This window comes from Papaver somniferum, chromosome 9 (genome assembly GCF_003573695.1).
Source record: "Papaver somniferum cultivar HN1 chromosome 9, ASM357369v1, whole genome shotgun sequence".
Lineage (NCBI taxonomy): Eukaryota > Viridiplantae > Streptophyta > Magnoliopsida > Ranunculales > Papaveraceae > Papaver > Papaver somniferum.
This window is the reverse complement of record NC_039366.1, coordinates 203,452,543-203,474,643: the sequence shown is the minus strand read 5'-3', so window position 1 is coordinate 203,474,643 and position 22,101 is coordinate 203,452,543. Positions and strand designations below refer to the sequence as shown.

General features: G+C 35.8%; 2 protein-coding genes and 1 pseudogene across 9 annotated transcripts; 1 reads left to right on the top strand and 2 right to left on the bottom strand.

Annotated features, from left to right (window-relative positions):
• Window positions 1-2,918: 2,918 nt before the first annotated feature.
• LOC113313106 lies at window positions 2,919-4,326 on the bottom strand (annotated as a pseudogene).
• A 2,855-nt stretch (window positions 4,327-7,181) lies between these two features.
• On the top strand, window positions 7,182-12,472 carry LOC113310545 (protein argonaute 1-like). Of its 7 annotated transcripts, XM_026559253.1 has the most exons (10): window positions 7,182-7,606; window positions 7,756-7,827; window positions 7,955-8,501; window positions 9,058-9,519; window positions 9,625-9,719; window positions 9,813-9,844; window positions 9,982-10,183; window positions 10,841-10,945; window positions 11,246-11,263; window positions 11,719-12,472. In XM_026559253.1, the coding sequence occupies exons 6-10, from the start codon at window positions 9,822-9,824 to the stop codon at window positions 11,731-11,733; spliced, it is 363 nt and encodes a 120-aa protein (XP_026415038.1). In that variant the 5' UTR covers window positions 7,182-7,606; window positions 7,756-7,827; window positions 7,955-8,501; window positions 9,058-9,519; window positions 9,625-9,719; window positions 9,813-9,821; the 3' UTR covers window positions 11,734-12,472. The 7 variants fall into 7 exon arrangements, with proteins under 7 accessions (XP_026415038.1, XP_026415036.1, XP_026415037.1 ...); XM_026559251.1 differs by having other exon boundaries at window positions 11,246-12,472; XM_026559252.1 differs by having other exon boundaries at window positions 7,700-7,827; window positions 11,246-12,472.
• Window positions 12,473-18,906: 6,434 nt separating this feature from the next.
• Window positions 18,907-21,403, bottom strand: LOC113314152 (alpha-latrocrustotoxin-Lt1a-like). Of its 2 annotated transcripts, XM_026562918.1 has the most exons (3): window positions 20,369-21,403; window positions 19,851-20,138; window positions 19,527-19,684 (listed from the first exon to the last, which is right to left on the bottom strand). In XM_026562918.1, exons 1-3 carry the CDS (start codon window positions 20,951-20,953, stop codon window positions 19,664-19,666), a joined length of 894 nt encoding a protein of 297 aa, XP_026418703.1. In that variant the 5' UTR covers window positions 20,954-21,403; the 3' UTR covers window positions 19,527-19,663. The 2 variants fall into 2 exon arrangements, with proteins under 2 accessions (XP_026418702.1, XP_026418703.1); XM_026562917.1 differs by having other exon boundaries at window positions 18,907-20,138.
• Between the last annotated feature and the right edge of the window lie 698 nt (window positions 21,404-22,101).

Here is a 22,101-nt window from a genome sequence, read left to right as displayed (position 1 = left end):
CAAAACTCCCAACTTCAAAACCATAAGAAGCACAGTTCAACTGGACCAGTCTGGAGGCCATATTCTGAGATAGAAATTCTTGATAACTGATGAGTTGAATTGCCTAAAATCTCATTAACATGGAACGTACAACTTAACAGCTCAATCTACCTGCAAAGAGGTGTCGGTAACAGAATTGGCACAAATGCCTTGATGAATCTGAACACCTGACATCTGACAACCTCCACCTACTTCTGCTGAGAGTCTCTTTAACTCTTTACTGGACCGTTGAGATCTATAAGGGGTGGGGTTTCAAGATGTGAGTGGGGCCTGCAAAATTGATTTGAATGGTTGGATTTCGTTGGTCCACAGTTAAACTATGAAATTTGGTCCACTTTTAGCTTTTTCGGACACTGTCTTGGCTGTCAAAGTCGATAGTCCCATAACCTCTCAAAAATCTTCGAACTGATTTCAATCTTCTTCCGTATGGAAATGCTATTATCTTAAATCTACATAAAAGGCCATAACAGTAACGGAGAACGTCAAGTTACCCAGCCTAACATACAGATAACCGGTTGTGCGTCTCAGTTTTCTTTTTCCAACTGATATCGAGTTAGTATTGATACATCTAACGATAGATGGTTGAAAAGTAGTAAATATAGATGTAGAAACACTAACCCAGTTCAGTTAGGAGTAATGGTTAATATTGCATTGGAAGACACGCTCCATCTGTTGTTGGGTGCAATAATCAAAATAATAAAAAGAAAATAATAAGCAAAACTTATTGATACTTAGCTCCTTTAAAATGGAAGTGGTCGATTCGATAAAACGAACGAGCTCCTCAAATCTCTGTAATAACAACAAGACAAAACTTTGGAAAAACATAGTGAGTCACGTGTTCAACATGTTGTCCTTAAGACATTAGCGCCCGATTATACTCAAGAGTGATGCTATAGCCCCCACATGACGGATATCTCCAGGTTAAAGCACCCTACTACACCTACTACTAGCATATGAAATAGATGCTCAACTTGATCTTGGCAACTCCGAAAAAACCCTTAAGGAAAATCGCGAACGTTAAAGAAATCATTATAAAATATTTTCCCTTGAAGGTCTCTCTAAAAAATAGAGAATCCCATTTTCCATAGATTTTACTAAAGTAGTGAATTTTTTTATATAATGGAATAAAACAACTTCAGAAGAGGAACTCCCCGATGTGGGACTAAAAAGCTTATATAGTCTCTTAAAACAACTAAAAAGTGGAAACTCCACGAGATAGTAAGTACCTCGTACAATCATCCTTATCCCTAAGCAAGGATACAAGTGAGCATGACTACAGCTGAATTATCCAAGGGTCTTTAATTTCGATGTAGTTATAATTGTATTAGGTTTTGTCCATACAGGTTGCCGGACGAAAAAATTGATGGTGTACTTGGAACCATCTCCTTTTCACTAAGTATCTTAAAAAATTAAATCCAAGTTTACTCAAATTTACTAGATCATAAGCAACTATACTAGTTATACACCAATTGCATCCAATTGAATTCGGGTTTTACTCAATTTCACTACGTCATATTCACTTTCACCAATGATCAACCAATTGCATCCAATTTTACTCAATTTCACCTATTATGTTAAACCGAGTCTAATTTTACTCGATATCACTAAATCGTACTCACTTTTCCTGGCTATCCTAAAATTACTTCCAAGTTTACTCAATATTACTAGATCATGCTCAACTCTACCAGTAGGTACCCACCAATTGAATCCAAATTTATTCCATTTCACTGGATCATAATCACTATCACCATTTATCCACAGTTAATCCAACTTTAGTCATCTCACTAGATCGGAAAAACTTTCAACAATTATTCACCAATGGTGTCAAATTTTGTCCAATTTTATTCGATTTCACTAGATCATATTCGTGTTCACTAATTATCCACAAATTCTAACCAAGTTTACTCAATTTTACTAGATCATACTCAATTTTTACCGGTTATCCACAAATTATATTCAAATTTACTCAGTTTTACTAGATCATACTCAACTCACAAAATATATTCAAATTTACTCGGTTTATAGATCATATTTAATTTTATTTGTTGTCCACTAATTGCATCCAACTTTACTCAAATATCATAAATCGTACTCACTTTCACTAATTATCCACAAAATAAAAATCAAGTTTACTCATTTTACTAGAAATTTGTACTTAACTCTATTAATCGTATCTATTACATCCGTATTAAAGTACAACATTACAAAAAACTTTATGGGATTATTAAAGAAATTGGTTATCCACAAAAACTGAAATTGATTTTCTCATATGGTGTCATTTTAATTCAGAAACTCTTACCAAGTACAAGCATTGGCTAGTGGCTTTTCTGAGGGCCGCATGTTCATACGTTACTGTTTCTAGCGATTTTTGTTTTTATTTAAGGAATGGGTAAAATGTCAAAAACAACATATCCAGATTATCAGTCATATATCCACAGGAAACTTGACAGCAGAGTTGTCATTAACATCGATATCAACTACTGTGACTACGCTTGTTCCTATTGTGATGTCTAGAAACAACCACCACAATGTCTTAAGTGCTGCTTGGAAGATCCCTGACGAGCTGAATTGCAACTTTTGTCTGCATTTGTGTGTCTCACATCTCTGATGTAGTTAAAAACAAGTGAAGTTACATCTGCATCTGCTAAAAGTCTTTCTCACAACTTCAAATTTACCCATTTCATCATGTTAGAATCCTCACATTGTACAGAGCTTAAATTGCAAACATCTTTATATGTGCATTACGAGATTCTGAAGTGAGCGACGTTATTGGGATGATGGCCAGCGAAAGATAAAACTAAGGATAATACAGTAACTAGAATGTGACGTTCACAAAAAAAAAGCATAATTGTACAAGAGTGATACAGTAAGTAGAATGTGACATTCTATATAAATGTCCTTTGGATTATAATTCAATGATCAAATGTGGAACAATTTAAGACAATTTCTACTCGTATGTAAGCTCGGATTCTCCAGCACTCTAAAATGTGGTTCTGGAGATCCATAAAGAAAAAGAAAATAGAAATGAAAACAAGACGGAGCCAACTTACACCTATAATACAAGTACAACTTGCAGTAATGTAAAGAATTGATGGAAGCGTTTGATGTGGAATGATTCTATCACAAAATGCTGGCTAACAACCAAATATGCAACAACAGACAGTAAGCTACGACACCTATTCTTGCTCTGGGACGACTCATCAAAATTCGACCTCCAGATACCCTGCAATTATCACATAATTGTAAGCAACTAGTGATCGGATTAAGTAGTATTTACATCCTTACTAGAAATGGGGAAAAAGTGAATTGTAAGATATTCATACACTTCACTTTGGTGCCCAAAAATAAGTAGAAACAAAAGAACAAGAAAACTGAAAATGTACCAGATCCCGTCATCCGATCAGCTAAAAGCTTTCCTTGTTTGGGGAGGAGGCCAGATGTATTTAGCGATTTGAACACATGACCTGCAAGAAAGCAGCTATGAAATCCATCCAAAGCTACTCAAAAAACCTAACTTTAAGTAAGTGATCATCTAGTACATAAAACCGCATTCTAACCTTTATCATCATCAGTTTCAGGGAGGTTGAGTAGCCGATCGGATTCAGAATCAATAGTTAGAGCAAGATGGTCACTTGATCCCTTCCTCATGGACCTCACATGAGCCGTAGAAGCAGCAGGGGGGGGATGTGGAGTTCCTTCCAGCTGGACCCTAGATTAGCAAAAGTGAATGATTTGTATAAGCAACCAACTGTCAAGACTAAAACTGGAGACCGTATTTCAAGGTATATGTGTGTATCGATCAACATCACAACCATGTATGGAAAGCTTAAAACCCAAGTCAAAATTGCTTACAACTGTTTCAATTTCAGATATCTCTGAACCAGATGCCAATGAAGGCCCTTCAAGTATGCTCCTATCCTGGACAGCATCTGATGGAGGCAGACCCTTAGGAACTGGAACTATAAGCAATGCAACTTTCGCTGACAGCTCATCTATAAACTTTTTGTTCCCATGCAATTCAACACCCAGTTCCTGGGCTCTAGCCTTTGAATTTTCAGATTCTAGATTTAGATCTTTGATCAGCTTTTCTAAAACCGGAAATAAATTTCTTACGGTAACAGATTTTTGTTCTTTAATTAACTCTTCCCCTCCAAATTTCTGAATTATTTTCTCCAGATCAAATGCTATCTTAGACAAATCACTCTTTGAATGCTCATCTTGCATTCTCAGCTGCCTTCTCAAACCAGCTGCATTCTTTGCTTGCTTCTCATACCAGCTGTAGCCCATCTTAGTTCTGTGAGGCACAGCAGCACAGACACAGGAGCAGCAGCAGGCAGTTTGCAGGCTTGTTTATCAGCAAGCTACAGCTGGTATGAGAATGCAGCTGAGATGAGAATGCAGTGAACAAACTAAGATGCAGTAAAGAACTAAGATGGGCTACAGCTGGTATGAGAAGCAAGCAAAGAATGCAGCTGGTATGAGAAGGCAGCTGAGAATGCAAGATGGGCTACAGCTGCCTATGCAGTGAACAAACTAAGATGGCAAGCACAGATGGCAAGGACAGATGCAGATATGTTATGAACATCACTGAGCTAAAGATGTAAAGACAGCAAGATATAAGCCAAGGATCAGAAAAGACAGCAAAATGCAAGGAAAACTTTCAACTACACAACAGCCAAGTCCCCGGCAGCGGCGCCAAAAACTTGGTAGGCTGATTAGAGTGTGTAAAATGAGATATGAGCAAAAAGATATGATGAAACAAGCCTACATGGTTATACCGCAAGTGCACGGTGTCGGTTGTAGCTTGTGCAAATACGGTGTGTAATTGAAGTTTTCCTAGCTGAGTTGTCTACAAGGCAGTAACTAAAGAGTAACAGAGAACAATGAGCTAACAGTGACACAATGGCATTGAGCCAAGGGGAAAGGCAGTGAGCAACAGTGACAGAAAAGGAAAATATGCAAACACTAGGGTGTGAATCCACCATTAAATCTCATGCCAAGCTTCCTAAATTCCATTGTTTCTTGTCCCATTGGTATTGGGCAGGGATGCAAGTTCCAGCTTGCATTTGTCCCAGGGATCAAATCAAATCACTAAGGAAAATAACAGACTAGAGCTCTTTCATCCTAGCACTAGTTGGCTACTTAAAGGGACAACCCAATGAGGATGAAAGCCTAGGTGCTTCTAACTAGTTTAGGAATGATGCACTACAAGTCACAAAGATAATTCACTAAGTTGTGGCCTAAGACTAAGGTTTCATCTCACCATAGCAGTGATATCTAAAACATATAGCTAAACATGAAACAATAAGGGACTAAACAGGAACAGAACATCAAAGAGAACAGGGACATTAAACTTTACAAGCTAAACAGCAAAACAATGAACTCTACATAGGATTGGACTAACAGTGAACATGGAATGGACAGAACATGAAGTTGAAATTGGAAACAAAACAGAAGTTAAACATGAAACAGTAAAAAAAAAACTTGAGATTGAAACTAAAATTAAACACTTATAAACATCAAATTAAACTAACAAGACATAAATTGAAATTGAAACTTTAAATTTAACAGAACCCTAAAATTGGATGAAATTGAAATTCTAAAATTGAACATAAATTAAACCCAAATTTGGGGTAACTCGGCTAACCCAAGCACACCCCTACACACACAGACATCATCCTCTATTTATATCACAAAACCCCTAATTTTTCAGAAACCCTAATTTCAAAATTAGGTTTTTTGAATTTCGAAATTGTCTCACCAATTATCGATTTTGGTCTCGACCCATGCTTTGTAGCTGTCCCTTCTGCTCCAATTGACGCCTCTGCTGATCCAATTGATCCCTAGTTCGAGTTATTTTACTCACCCCAAAACCTAGGGTTTCAGTGGTTGTGAGATGGGGAAAATAACTAGGCTAGGGAGATGGGTTTGAGGTAGGGGAGGTGATGGTGGTTGAGACATCGTGTGGAAGCGGCTGTGGTGGCTGGCAGGGTTAGGTGGTTGGCAGGGTATGGTGGTGGCGGAAGTTGCAGAGAGGGGAAAGAGAAGAAGAAGGAGGAGAATTCGATGGTTTGGGAAGAAGGGTGCGTTTGTTTGGGGGTAATAGGTGTTAGTTGCTGTGGTGTGAGTCTGGCACATCAAGCTGGATGTGTCGCAAAGATTTACCGTGGGATGTGGAGATGATGGAACGATCTAACGGCGACATAGAAGGAAGCGAGGATCGACCTTTGGATGCTTAAGTACAACGAAACTGACGGCTCAAGATGGAGTTCGGTGCTAAAGTGTTTGACAGGATCTTCAGATTTTGATGCCCTATAATGAAGCGACCGTAGGATGCTGAGATGATCCAATCTGACGGCTGAATATGAAGGCGGGTATGGATATTGGAAATGGGTTTGGGTGGGGGTTTTGGGCCTTGGGTATGCTAAGCCCATATCTTCTTTAAGAACAATTCTTCCACTTCAAGCCATTTCTAGCCTTTTTGTCTTGCGCACGACATTCTTCGCGGCTTCCTTGCGTAATTCTTCTCGGCTTCCACCACTTTTCAGCTCTTTTCGCTCCGCAATTCATCCAAACTTTATTTATTACCTAAAAATGCAAAATTAATTAAGAAAAATATTTATTCTTGATAACAACGAAAATACAGAATATGGGATAAAATGTAGAATTAATGCACAAAAGATGAGTTAAATGCCAATAAAAAGGGACATATATATACTATATTTGACATTCATCACTAGTCGAAATTCAAACCGGAAGCACAAAGAAAATGCACCAAAACACAGAGAGAAAGCACAAAAAAACATACCAATTATCGAATTCACTTTTCATTTTCCCGATTCATTCTTATACATTTTTTGGAGTTTTTATATCAGAATATCGATAACAATGTCCTAAATTTATTAATATTCTTTTTCATGTCAAAAATTGATAATTAAACCGAAAACATGAGTTCGTATTAACAAAAATAGAAAGCACAAAGAAAACACACTTGTCTTGATACGTATGACACTCTTAACTTAAATATATACTGTCCAAATATTTTCATAATCCGTATGACCCAGCCTACCGCATCTTATCCGTTCAAATTCTTTTAGATAAAAGGATTTTTTCTCTCCCACTTATCTTCATTCACTCACTTTTCTCTCGTTTCTCATCTTCTCCTCCCTCAGAAAAAAAACCCAAGTCAATTCACTGATTTCCCAAATCCCTGATTCTCTTTTTGATTTCATACTGAATCCTCACAAACCCTAGCTTTAGTTCAAGTGGAAACCCTTAATTTCATCACTGATTTTTGTATCTTCACAAAGACAGCAACAAGTTTCTTCCCATTAAACTCCTACAAAAGAATCCCTCCCATAAACATAGAATCTCCGTCAAATCTTCAGGGCATGTTCTTCAGTTAATTTTGATTACCCAGTCAAATCGTTAAACCGATTTCGAATCTGACTTCAGATTAATTCTCTGTATGTTGTATTCTGAATTAACCATAAAATGTTTTCGTATTCAAAATCCTTTAAAAATTACAATTTCCTATCTTATGGAGGAAGTCAGAGTATATCGGATTGTAAGTCAGTTTGATCTATTTACTTTAAAATCTTTTGAAGCTTTATTGCCTGTTCCCATCTTTGTTTCTAAAATTTCTTATGGATCGATTTAGTTTGTCAGAAATGATCGGAGGATAGAAACTGATTTGTTAATTGGGTTTGATGGAAGGATTCGGATGTTTGGGAATCTATCTGCAGCTGGAATATGCTTTTCTCAGATGACAATTGGGTTCCATTTCAAGTTAGTTTTCTGACATTCCATATCACTATTTTCACTCTCTTATAATTTGTTTGACAAAAATACTCTTAAGAGTCTCTCAGATTTGCTTAATTCCATACTGATGAACTAATTTATGTTTATGTTTCAGATGGAGTCTAGATTCTTAACGAGGTTGTTTGAAAGAGGGTAAGAAAATGAACAAGAAGGAACTTGTGGTGATTGTACTGGATGAACTGTTGGTCTGGTATTTCTGAAAGTTATGTGCTGAACAGGTAAAAGAAATATTGGTGAAAGTTATGTGCTGGTAATGAATTTGAGACGAATTACAGAGATAGAGTTTGCTAGCCTAGGGTTCAGTCAAGGTCAAATGGAACTCTGGCGGTGCTAGAATGGAGTTGTTGGTGGATGATTGCAGGTGTCTGTAATCTGTTAAAGTTGAGGATTTTCAAGCTCCCATAATTCTGACTTGGAAGTCTGCTCGATAGGCCTCAATTTCTGTACAAAAATTTGTGATTTTGCTAGTTTCAGTTTCTGTACAGTTTTTCTGAATTTGTGTTGGTTGTCTCAATTCTTTCACCGTTTTTCCTTTTTTCTCTTCTTTTTCTTGTATGTTGAGCTGAAGTGATTTTGATTGAGAAACATCCATATTTTGAGCTTGCAGGCTTCTCTAGAAGTGGAGATTGTTGCATATGGAGGTACTTGTTCCTGGCAAACTTTCCTAAAAATATTGCCTGTCAGTTACTTCTTTCTAAGATTTCGTTCTCTTTTTATAACTATGCATATTTTGTCGCTCGACTGCTTTTGAGAGTTACGTGTCTTTCTGTTACTGTTGATTAGATGAATCAATTGAACTTCTTCCCCACTTCCTTGATTAAAATGGTTAAAATTTTAATTGACTTTGTGACTTATTGCACTGGCCTCTGATATTGTTGTCAAGATTCTAAGAATATATCATAGTTACTTTCGACTGCATTATCTAAATCAATTTTGAACTTAATATTCATATTCAAGTTCAACTGCTCTGTCAAGATTCATTATCTTTCAGGTTTTTCTTATTGACTTATATACATGAAACTTTAGGCATATATTACACTGTAGAGAAGATTAGTTTTGAAGATTGAGATTTCTAGTAGAGAATAACTGAATTTGTATCCTGTTAAGTTGGTGGCTGGTTTAATGTGAATGACTTATCGTTATTTTCAATCTTTTGTTTAACTTCTCTGTTTATTTGCTATTCTATGGACTCCGTAGGTATTGCACGCTGGAAATACAAACAAAAATGCCTTCAAGGTACTTATTATTGTAGAGTACTCTGGGATCATCGGAGTTACATGTTCTTCTGGTTCTGAATCAAATCACGTACTCGTATTCTAAGTTTCTAACTTCTCAAAATACAGGAGTAGGAGCAGAACTTTATTTACTTTGAATAGCTAAGCAGTTGTAGGCTTGAATAGTAGGCAGTCCTCTTGCCGATAGTTATATCTGAATTCTTAAGTTCTTTAACCTGTGCTCCTTGGGGTTATACAAATTATGTTTTGTTAAAGTCAAGCTGACTGGTCACTTTCTCTTCACACGGGCGTCTGCTTCTTTGGAGCCAAACTACCAGCCACTTGTTACATTTGTTGTGGTTCAAAAAAGTCATCACACAAGGTTGTTTGCAAATAACCATAAGGATCGTCAAACAATTGACAGGAGTGGAAAACATATTACCAGGTAAAATAACATGGATCAATGAAGTTTTTGTATGTGTTTGTATGAGGATGGTGCCTTTGTTGCGAAGGATTCATGAAATTTGTGCTATGGGATAAATCAATGCAGGGCACAAGTCGTCCTGCTCACTATCACGTGTTATGGGATGAGAACAAGTTTACTGCCGATGGGCTCCAGTCCCTCACAAATAATCTCTGCTACACGTAAGCGATGTCTTTTCTTTAATGTTCAGTCACTGCTTAGTCTTATTAGTATCTACCTGCCTGATCTTCTCTATTATGTTTATTTTTTTGCAGCTATGCGAGATGCACTCGATCCGTTTCAATTGGTTAGTTTGCTAAACTTTAAATGTTGTTTTTTCGTACTTTTATCATCCAGTGTGAGTTTAGCTCTGTAGTAGCAGAGCAAAAGTTTCCAAAATTACAAATTGTACTGACATTGTGCTTTTGCCATACTTTTTAATAGTCCCACTGGCCTATTATGCCCATATGCTGCGTTCCGTGCTCGTTTTTACATGGAACCTGAGACATCTGATAGTGGATCCATGGCAAGTGGTGCTGCCGGTCGTGGTGGTGGAGCTGTTGCCCGCGGTGGTCCTAGGGCTCCTGGTGCGGGTGCTGGTGCAGCTGTTAGACCCCTCCCTGCTTTGAAGGAGAATATGAAGAAGGTTATGTTTTACTGTTGAGAGGGGATAGAGAGGTAGAGGAGGGTTTCTTTCTTAGGCAGTTTTATGAACCTATATAGTACACAAGTAAAATGATTAGCGCCTTAGTACACAAGTAAAACATAAAATGATTAGCGCTAATCATTTCTTTCTTAGGCAGTTTCTTTCTTAAAATGATTAGCGCCTTAGTATCGTTTCCTCTGTGCAGTTGCTTCTTCAACCGAAAACAGTCCACTCTTAGGATGTTCAGCCATTGACATGGTAAATAGTTGTATGGTTTGTACAATGGTTTGATTACTGCAAGTGGCAAATCATCATTTCATACATTTTTCTTGTGTCTCGTATATAGTGATTGCCATTTGTTAAATTTTAGATTAATCGTTGTTCAATATTTCTAAAACAATGGTAAAAATGTCAAACAAATTTGTATATATTTTTGCTTGCAGCAAATCCCTAATTTTAGGTTATTAGATTCTCTTATATTCTTTTAGTAGGTGTTTTGTCCATTAGGACCAGGTGCTATTAGGATGTTGATTCTGCAAGCAATTATTATTTTCTTAAAGGCCATATTTTATTATTTTCTCTTTCAGGGTTGTACTACAATTGGTGAAATTTTCCAATTGTTTCATTCTTCTCATTTTGTTAACTTGTCTGGTGCAGGCTCATATTGATCAATGGATTGATTTTTCTGCCATGGAGGTTGATGCTAATATCTTGCGCTGGTTTATCCCAAGAATTAGGTTTGCTCCATACGTCCAAATAAAGGTAACTCTTCTAAATAGCATTATGTAATATTGATTTATTTCCTTGTGCAAAAGGACTTCTCTTGTCTTAAAATTTTAAACGTTTCCGGGTCTTAGTAAAAATTGAAGTGTTACTGTTATATTACATGTTCATGACCAGTATTAGTGATGTATGGAAGTAAGCCACAACAAAGTTGATTCTTTACTTGTTCATATCTGTTACTGGAGGCACCAGAATGGTTATCCTGTAATGATTAAGGTGTAGATTAAAGTGTATATTCGTAATCAAGACTTGCTGTTTAACTTATATATGTTCTTGCAGGTTGCCTTCAGGACAAAGGTATTCCACCCTAATATTAACAGCAGTGGGAGCATCTGTCTTGATATCTTGATGAGGCAGACAAGATGTTGGACATGGATTCTGAGCCACAGATTCGGAAAATTGTTAATGAGATAGGATTATTGCGCGTAGTTTTCCATTTTCAGGATCCATTAATTCTTTGTTCGTTGATGTTTTAAATTCCTGCATGCTTTTGTGTTTTCGAACTATGATTTGTTATGAACTATTTTTTGTTTCCAGATTTTGGGTTCTTTGATGATACATAGAAACCTAATTCAGGGTAGTATTTGATCCATTCATCTTTAGCTTTTTTACTCTAGTTACTGCATTTGAATGAAATTTCTGCTTATTATATTACTGTAGTTTTGTTTTGTTGTCTTTTCTTCATTTTCTTCATAGTAGCTACATAAGCTTGAATTTTGATTAAGTTGCTTGTTTTTACAACTTGTATGCAGAAAGAGATGAACTAGATCAGTGAGCAGGTTCGCCGAGGAGAAGTCAACTACACACCTGAGGAAATATATGCAATGGTTGTTGATCCACGTCGTATAGGGGCGAAGCGTGCTCGTAAGTCAAAAGTTGCTGCCCGTTTCAGTTTATATGAGAAAAATGAAGCACGGATGGTTGCTCTCCAAGAACAGTTGGACTCTGAAAAGAAGAAAGTTGCGAAACAAGACAAAGAAATCTCAAAGCTTCAAAAGATGGAGCGTAATCTCAGAGAGTACCTGGATGATGTTTTGCAGAAGCTTGGTTGTCAACCTGTGCCAGATTATTCAGAAGATGAGTCCCAAGATGAAGGTGAACATGAAGTTGATGATCGATTTACTTGGGATGATGTGCAAGAAGACGAGAACAACTATGCTGGGGACGATGATGACTTGCAAGAAGATGAGAACAACTATGTTGGGGACGATGATGATTTGCAAGAAGATGAGAACAACTATGTTGGGGACAATGATGATTTGCCAGTAAATGGATGTGCCGATGATAATCAAGAGAATGAATTGTCTGGGGAGGATGAATAGACTGAATGTTGAATGTGCAGTTTTATTTTGGTGAACATACAGGTCCATTACCTTCACTGGCTCTTTTTGTTATTTTTTTGTTTGGACCTATATGCTTGGGTTGGGATACTGAAATACATACAACGTCTAATTAAAGAATGGTTTTTATAATTGGAAGTGGATAATTATAATTATAAAATCTTAATTAGTAATTAGTAATTACCTCCGGTATTAATTTTTAAATTGTAATTAATTTTCGGATTTTCTAAACCAGGAGCACAAAAATTTGGTTGGTTGCTTGGTCTAGCTATGAAGCAATCAGAATGTATTTTGATTGCTCAAAGGTGCTTGGTCTAGCTAAGAAGCCATCGGTATTTCACTCTCTAGTTTAGGTTGGTCTATCTATGAAGCGATCGGATTTCACTTGCTCAAGTATGGTTGGTCGAACTCTAAAGCAATGATTATTTTGCTTGTTCTAAGGAGGTCGGTCTAGCTGTAAGCGATCATTATTTTGCTTGCTCTAGGTAGATCGGTCTAGCTATGAAACAATGAACAAAGAAGACAGCTACATGATAGTTGGTTGATTATTAAAGCAATTGCCTACCTGCTCTAGACCTATAGAGATCCCACCTTTTGTAACTCAAGAGCGAGAGCCAAATTAAGCCGCTGTAAGTGTTAGAGCGACTCAATATGGGCTTTTCCAACCAAAACTTCCGGGTTGCTTAATCCAGTTTTGCTTGTAGTGGGAAAATTTGGTAAGATCCATAAGTAGTTAAAAAAACACTATATTATGGGATTGATCATCTCATCAGTTGCTAATATTTATACAAAATAGGAAATGGCCTTTACTAGCGAGGGAAAAATGGTTAGCGTTGTACCAAATTCAACTTGCTATTATTTAGCAAGTCCACGGTGTAATTCTATGGAGAACAAAGTTAAGTGGGAGAGAATGGGGTCATGCAAGATCAAGAGACATGTACCAAGGTAACAATATTAATGCACATATCATAAAACCAAATTGCATTAAACTATCAAAAAACTAACTGGAGAAATATTTACGCAGGTATAAGCTAGAATTGCGAATACAAGAGGACTCTGGAACTGGAACTGGAACAGCAACATTTGTTATCATAGGATCCGTTTGACAATGAAAGGTTCGCAACGTTTATGCCAATTAATACGCTGATGGGAAAGGTATAAGTACCGACCAATGATAATACATAACATATTTTTCTAGCATATGACGGCACCAAACTGAAAAATAGAAAGAAAAAAAGTTTGCAGAGAATCTGGGTAGAAGATGTAATTGACATATTGTCCGGGCGCACAAACATATTCGAAATCCAGATTATCGGGGGAAAAAGTTCTAAACAGGACTGTTTATGTGCAGAATAAATGATTTTGAAACTTCCTTACAGGAATGTAAATGGTTTTTAGTTTACTCTCTTCATTTAGCTTTTCAAATGTTTTAGATGCAGCAGTTCTGAGACACGCCATTAAGCCGTTTGAGGAGAGCTCAAAAGAAAAAGAAATTACAGAACAGTAAAGGTATTCCAGATATTTTTTTTATGGAGATGGAATTCTGACTCCAAAGTCCAAATACTTTAGTTGAGCTAAGTTTCTCTAAGTTCAGTCAAATATTTTTGGTCTACTATCAAAAAACTAACTGGAGAAATATTTACGCAGGTATAAGCTAGAATTGCGAATACAAGAGGACTCTGGAACTGGAACTGGAACAGCAACATTTGTTATCATAGGATCCGTTTGACAATGAAAGGTTCGCAACGTTTATGCCAATTAATACGCTGATGGGAAAGGTATAAGTACCGACCAATGATAATACATAACATATTTTTCTAGCATATGACGGCACCAAACTGAAAAATAGAAAGAAAAAAAGTTTGCAGAGAATCTGGGTAGAAGATGTAATTGACATATTGTCCGGGCGCACAAACATATTCGAAATCCAGATTATCGGGGGAAAAAGTTCTAAACAGGACTGTTTATGTGCAGAATAAATGATTTTGAAACTTCCTTACAGGAATGTAAATGGTTTTTAGTTTACTCTCTTCATTTAGCTTTTCAAATGTTTTAGATGCAGCAGTTCTGAGACACGCCATTAAGCCGTTTGAGGAGAGCTCAAAAGAAAAAGAAATTACAGAACAGTAAAGGTATTCCAGATATTTTTTTTATGGAGATGGAATTCTGACTCCAAAGTCCAAATACTTTAGTTGAGCTAAGTTTCTCTAAGTTCAGTCAAATATTTGCCCCTTTGAAATTGTACATATCACAGTACTATCTGTGGTTGCAGCTGGCAAAATTTCTTAATCAAGGTAAGGTCGTATTTGAAGAATGGGATGCATTGCTTGCCATCTTTTGTCTAATTTATACTCCCTACTCCCTCAGTTCCACTTTAGATGATGTTTTAGGGTTATTTTTTTATTCCACAATACTTGAAAGTTATCATATTTTTCCACAAAACTACCACCAATACCCTAACATTTTATCTTGGAACTATAAATTTGGTTTTAAATGTACTAATATCAATTAACGATGGAAGATTTTTTATGAGAATATAATTGAAAAATCTTCATATCTCTCTCCATTTCTTAATCTGCGTGAAAACTCCAAAAACATTATCTAAAATGGAACGGAGGAAGTATTTTAACAACAATTATTGTCGTAGAAGAACAATTAGATTATTTGGGTCAGTTATTTGTGTCACTAGCTAGAAGTAGTTGGTTAAACGTTAACTATATTTGTCCCTTCCAGTTCTCTGTGACCTATTGATTCATGGTCGCCCTAAATTAACTTTATTTCATCATGTTTCTCATTAGGGTAGATAAACTATATATGGTACCATTCACGGGTGACATGGATGCAACTAAAACATACGTAGTTTTTGGTCTTTACCATTTCAGTAGTTAGTAAATAATCAATAGTTTATCATAATGGTCTAGGAGGACTGGAGGAGTCTTTTAACTCTTGGAAGTGGTTCCAAGTAAGCGTGTGATTTCACTTTTCTATTTGTCAATAGGTAGCATTAATTTTTGTATATGAAATACATTTGTACAATGATGATTTATGTGTTGTCTGTTCGAGAGCGTTGGAGAAAATAATACAAATTAAAGGAGGAATATTAGTGGCGGTGTTTCTAGCAAAATGCAAGTAACTCAGGGGTTGGTGTAAATACAGGACAGGAAGCACGATCTCCATATTCATCCTTGGGCTCTCGAACTTGCTGTAACTCTTAACTAAACCTCTTGAATGTGATTTATACCATGTTTCAGCATTCACTTACATTACTATAGCATCAGTTATTAACTTATGATGATATGCTAAACTGGAGAACTTAGCTGTAATTTCATAAACAACCCATTAGTAAGGTCCATTGGTAGCACAAATCAATTTATGAGACGTGTACCGGAAAACTATTAATTATATAAATGATTATGTAGTTTTCTTGAAATAAAAAGATGTGTCTAATGCATCTTTCTTTGGCAAGGTTAATGCAGAAATGAGTAATCGCTCAAAGTAGTATTTTTTCCTGGAAATCTATGGATTATATGGTGTGATTTGTTTGAGTTAATATATGAATTGTAGTTCTGTGGCATATAGGATAACTACCTTGAAAAGTTCATAAGAACAAAATGTAGTATGCAGAAAATCAGCCATACATTTAAAATAACTCATTCCCATGGGATTCCTTCTTTAAAATCTTTAGCAATATCCACACCTTAACTCATCCAACTAGCCAGAGGAATTCAAATTCCAATTCACAAAAAAGTTCCTTAGTAATGCATATCCATAAGAAAGAAGGAATTCAAAATCCAAAATTAATAATTACTCGCACAAGTTCCATTAACCTTTTTCCTCATGGGTTGTATTAATTTCATAATTTGGTTTTGCAGGGCTTATATTTCTTAGGACTATGTACGGAACAAGGATGTTATTTTCTGACCACAACTCATATTGACAGAGAGACATTATTAATGTATACCAAGAGAGCAAACTATGAATAACATTGTATCAGTATCCATAAGAGATTTAATCCGAGTTTTTAAAACTCTGCAATGCAATTCCTATACAAGTAGATACTATATTTTGACGCAACAGGAGAGACCCAACTCCGAGTTGCTAATTCTCAACGATCCTTATACAAGTAGATACTACATTTTGACGCAATAGGAGAGACCCATCTCTACACCATCAACACAAATACTAAATCAGTTAACTTATCACGTGCAACGCACGGGCAAGACACTAGTGTGGGACGAATAATCTTAACATCTCCCTCACGTGTAGCCTCTTAGGGACAATTAATCGGGTGACGCGGAGTAAAGACGCGATCAAATGACTCGTCGCATATAGCCTGCTCTGGTACCATGTTAAAGTATGAGGATATCCAACTCAAAATCAATTGGCAATAAGTGGAAAAGCCCTAAAAATTATAAACTGCATGATCTTAGATAACTCAAACAATATGAGACTAATAATCTCATGGCTCCCTCCCATAGTCACCGTTAGTGTGGCCCTTGTTGGTGTATGTGATTCCAATTTTTTGTATACGTACCCTACAAAGCACCAACTTACAACTTATTTAGGGAAAAATATAGTTTAGTCCTTTTTTAGGTGGTCTTATGTTTGTTTGGTCCTTTTAGAAACACCTTTTCCATTTGGTCCATAATTATTTAAAAATATTAAAATATCTAAATCACTCTTTCTCTCTCTTAAATCTTTTTTCTCTCTTAATAAAAATAAATAAATAAAAACTTAAATATATTTTAAACCATATGTCCAAAAATGATAAATTTTATATATTTGGAAAGCCCTCGGCGATAGCTTTCCAACGAGTGTCATTGCAGTTATGTTTCGGAGCTTTTAATTTTTGCCTTTTTTTTAGCTATAAAATGAAGTAGAAATGAAGTCTGTTTTTATATGGACTTCATTCCTGAAATGAAGTCTGTTTTTTTAGGTATTTATATAGACTTCATTACTAAAATGAAGTCTGTATTTTTTTTTTATGTTTTTATATGAAGTCTGTTTTTTTAGGTTTTATATAGACTTTATGTCTGGAATGAAGTCTGTTTCTATATGGACTTCATTTCTGCAATGAAGTCTGTTTTTTTTTTTTTATATAGACTTCATTTCTGAAATGAGTTCTGTTTTTTTAGTTTTTCAATATGGACTTCATTTCTGAAATGAAGTCTGTTTTTTTGTTGAATGAACTCGTATATAGTTCATTTTATAACTAAAAAATAAGTTAAAAATTAAAAGCTCCGAAACATAGCGACAATGATACTCGTTGGAAAGCTATCGTCGAGAGCTTTCCGAATATATAAAATTTATCATTTTTGGACATATAGTTTAAAATATATTTAAGTTTTAAGTTATTTATTTATTTATTTTTATTAAGATAGAAAAAAAAAAATGAGTATTGATGACATCATCTTGTGTGGGTATTGTCTATCCCAGAACACTATAATTATTATTATTAAATAGGACCGAACAGACATTTAACCAAACTTTTCTCTAATATATTATTCATCTAATGGTATTTCCTACCTTATTCATGCATTTCTTTCTGGAAATCCAAACAACCTACTCTACCCTAGATAAAATCGACGGACTTTTATTTTTCCCGATTGGTAAACTGTAAGAATGATCGACTGGTGAAGGACTTGTCCATTCAAAAGTCAAATGATTAGTAAATCGTAGAGAGTATACTTTGTCAAAGCCGATTAACCAAACTCCCAAAGGTCGCGTTGGAAACTCTGTCTGATCATTTGACTTTTGAGAGATCCGAAAAGATTACTACTTGGATTATCAGGTTGAAATTAGAATAATCATGCGCTGTCAAGAGTGTCAACTCTCCAATTAACGGTGTGAATTCCTAAAATTATATGTGCTGGACTGGAAATAAAATAGTCGTCCCTACTGTCTAGGCTAAACACATCTTAATGAATCAAGTTGACATATATGTAACCATATGTAGATTGATGAATGATTTACAAAGTGGATCTTCTTAATTAGATTGTATCCTATTATATAAGGTAAAATTCTTTCCTTGAATGTCATTGATATTTTAAAAGTCTTTGGAAATCTATTGCTGATTGGTGGTAGTAGTTTTGCAGAAATCAAGAATGCGGCATGGATGCTGGCGGGTCATTAGCCTGCAGATCTGGCAGGGGAAGACCCAACACCTTAATGTCAACTACTGTGCACGAGCTTCGATACGCTAGCATTGGTTTCCTCTTGGGAAGCTATAGATTCGTTATTATCCATAATCTATAAAGGAACAATTTCGGTATCGAACGCTTCAGTTTCCCATTTGGAACCATTTTTGTAATTTTAGATATGGTTGAGGGTTGAAAAAAAGATGTGAACACCATCCAGCATTGTGAATCTCCTCAAACTAGTCATTCAATCTTTTAAGAAATACTAGCCAAGTTTAAATAATCATATTTCTAGTTTGATCGTATATATATATATATATAGAAAACTCGCTACAAACAAACTTGTTTGGAAACGATTTAGTAAGATCAAATAAAATTCATTCATGTGTTGAGGACAATAGTCACAAATATAAATATACCAAAAGATCCATTTTGGCACCATCATCATTGAAAATCTCAGAGATTGAAGTAGAACTTAATAACATTTACATTTTTTTTTTGGTATATCAAGCTAACTACGCGATTACAACACTTTTTTGATCGAAACTACGCGGTTACAACATGCATAAAGACATTTAATTAGTTATATATATCTCTAATGTAGCTGTACATATACCCAGAATAACGAAAAGCACAGATGCCAACAACAAACAAAATCACTTTTCCTGTACCTTTTGCATCTCTGCTGAACAAGAGTCCTTTAAGGTAGTAACTAATAACTCCGGTATGGTGGTGCTTCCTTTTCTTTCTTAGCTTAACTATAATCCATGCAGTCCAAATTAAGAGCCAAAGTGCTCCCAACGAGCAGCAGACTCCGAAGAATACATGGAGTACATAGAACATCATATGCGCTTCGGTATCGAAAAATGGCACCATAGACTGTAATGCGACCAAGTAACCAAAGGCGATGCATCCAATCGAAATGCACATCAACACAACAAGAATTCGAACTTGGGCGATCGATTTTTCCTTTAGAAACCCGCATATGACCAAGAACATTATAAGCAGAGACATAGCAAACGCAACTCCGTTAGTAGCCATGTAAATCTTGTAGCTGGGTGGGTCTGTATAAGCCATTATAGGCTGCCCAGCATAGCGTATTATATAAGGGAAAAACATATAAATACTTCTATCACGATCGGTACTATTATTAGGGAGGTTGCGAATAACACCATCGTACCACACACCGTATACAGAATGAAACACCAAATCTTCGAAAACTAAACCATCCTTGTATGCAGCTGCATAATCACGCATAGTATTTATTAGAGCCTCCGCAAAAGGATAACTATCTATATGAGTATATTGACTATATCCGCTTCGAAAGTATTTGGTGTAATCAGAGGTGGTACTGAACATTCGATCAAGATAATAAATAAAAGTAACAGGATCAGTTTCGGAGCTAACTTTAGAATCTTCTTGCCATAACCCCCCTGGTGGGTTCATTGCAGCTTGAAAGGCAATTCCTGCTACCAATGTTGCCACCACCATTAACGCATTCACCCTGTCTCTCTGCGAATTCTGATCATTATTATTAGGCACAGCTCCATTCTTATGCTTCTTGTCGTTTCCAAAGTACTCAAGAAACCTGGTTTCTAGATTTTCCCTATCAGCTGGTGATAAAGCTTTCAAGGCATCCTCAACTTCATTTACTTCAGTGTTTATATTGCTGCTCTCAAGTAAATACTGTATCATCTGCAAATACAATTGCATTAATAGGTTTCAAGATGCATGCACTGTATATACTACTCCCCAGAAAAAGCGTTCACTTTTACAATTTGGCCGATTTTAAGGAGAAAAATAAATAAATTAGAAGTATCACCTTTCCTGAAATGTCAATGAAATTTTCTGAAAAAAGAAAAAAGAAGAAGAAACAACCAAATCTCAATGAAAATCTTATTAATAAGCAAAATTCAAATGTATACCTCAGTTTTTCCTGTTTCGGCAGCAAGTTGTAAGACTGTTTTGCCATTATTATCCTTGGAGTTGATAATAATTTTTTGGTCCAGATCCCGTGCAAACAAAAACTTGTCTACCAACAACTCGAGCGTCTCGATATTACTGCTACTTTTAACACAGAAGTGAAGTATGGATTCACCATTTTGACAATTCCTCAGATGAATCAAATCGGGTCTTTTTTCCATCAGTGTCTCCATGATCTCAACTCGATCATTCATAGCTGCTAGGTGGAGAGGTGTTCTTCCATCATTATCTTGAATTATACAAGCAGTAGACCACGCCTTGAGCAGCAGTTTCACCATCTGAAGACTTGCTTTCGCTGAAGCAAGGTGAAGTGGAGTCCATCCCCGGTTGTCTTGTTTTGATGCAAGATCAGGTTTCAGAGACAGAATGTTTTTTGCAAATTGGATGTCACCAGACATAACTGCTATGTGTAATGGAGTTCTACAGAAACTTGAAGATACCGCATCTAGATTATCAAGACGAGAGTCTCTAAAGATGTTTCGGCAGTATTCACCAACTCTCTGTGACATCTCTAGGAGCCTCACCATCTTTCTCCCTTGTTCTTTTCTCTCCAGTTAAAATGTACTTTCGCATTTAGATTTTTAGGAGGAGTACGTTATATAGTACTTAAAATGTAAGTGGCCACTTGCCATTTTGTAATCATCTTATTGACAATCATCAAACAGGCAAACATATCATAAATCTTTTTGTAACAACATGCATTTACGTTAGAGAATTTTTATCAAGAAATGACTTGGGTGAAGATAGCATGGTGTTATGCTCGATCGCTAGCAGATTCATGCATATGATTAAGATAGCTAGAGCGATGGGGTCGGTACCGGAGCCAAATCTAGTGACATTTTGTTAAGGCTCACTCCGTGAAGGTAAGGCAACAGTTAAGGCGAGTACTACAATCGCTGGTCAAGTCTTTTTTCAAGTTGTAAATCCAGTTTTAGATCTTGTAAGGATGCGAAAATAAATTATTTACGTCAACTAGATTCGGTCCAATTTGGGCGCCCCGTTTTTATTTTTGAAACCTATTTAACTAAAAAATCTATCCCTCCAAATCCACTTAATCATTTTCTTTTCTAACGAAAGGCGGGAAGTTAAGAAAATAAAATAAAATAAATAGTTGGGTAATAAAACTGTGTTTCAAAATTTTCCCAATTTTTATGATGTGTCAGCATTTGAAAATGGGGAATATACTTCATCCTAGTTGCACCGCAATTCGGGTGGTGCTTGTCTCATTTTGATACTGATATATATTGTTTGTTTCAATTTTTTGGTTGCTTCGTTCTATAATGAATCTGAAAGAAGAAACTTTCACAATGAAATGAATTTAAATTAAGGATTAATAAAATTTAATGAAATTTTTTCTCAACGTTTTCCCACTTTTTTGTTTTTTAATAGTGTTAATCTTGTACGTCTTGTAAGTCCGGTCCTCTGTGTTATATAGTACTCCCTCCGTGAGTTTCATAAGTGTGGGTTTTCAAATTTTTTGCCAAAACAGATTAAAATGGAAAGGCTATATTAATTATGTGTCCCTAGTTTTAACATCCTACAAATATATCCTTATACTACAATAAATATATTTCTACTTTTTAATAATCTTATCCATTTAAAATTAAATTACCTAACTATCCTTAACAATATAATATTTTCTTGTATATCAAAATGGAACAAATTTCTTCCTCTA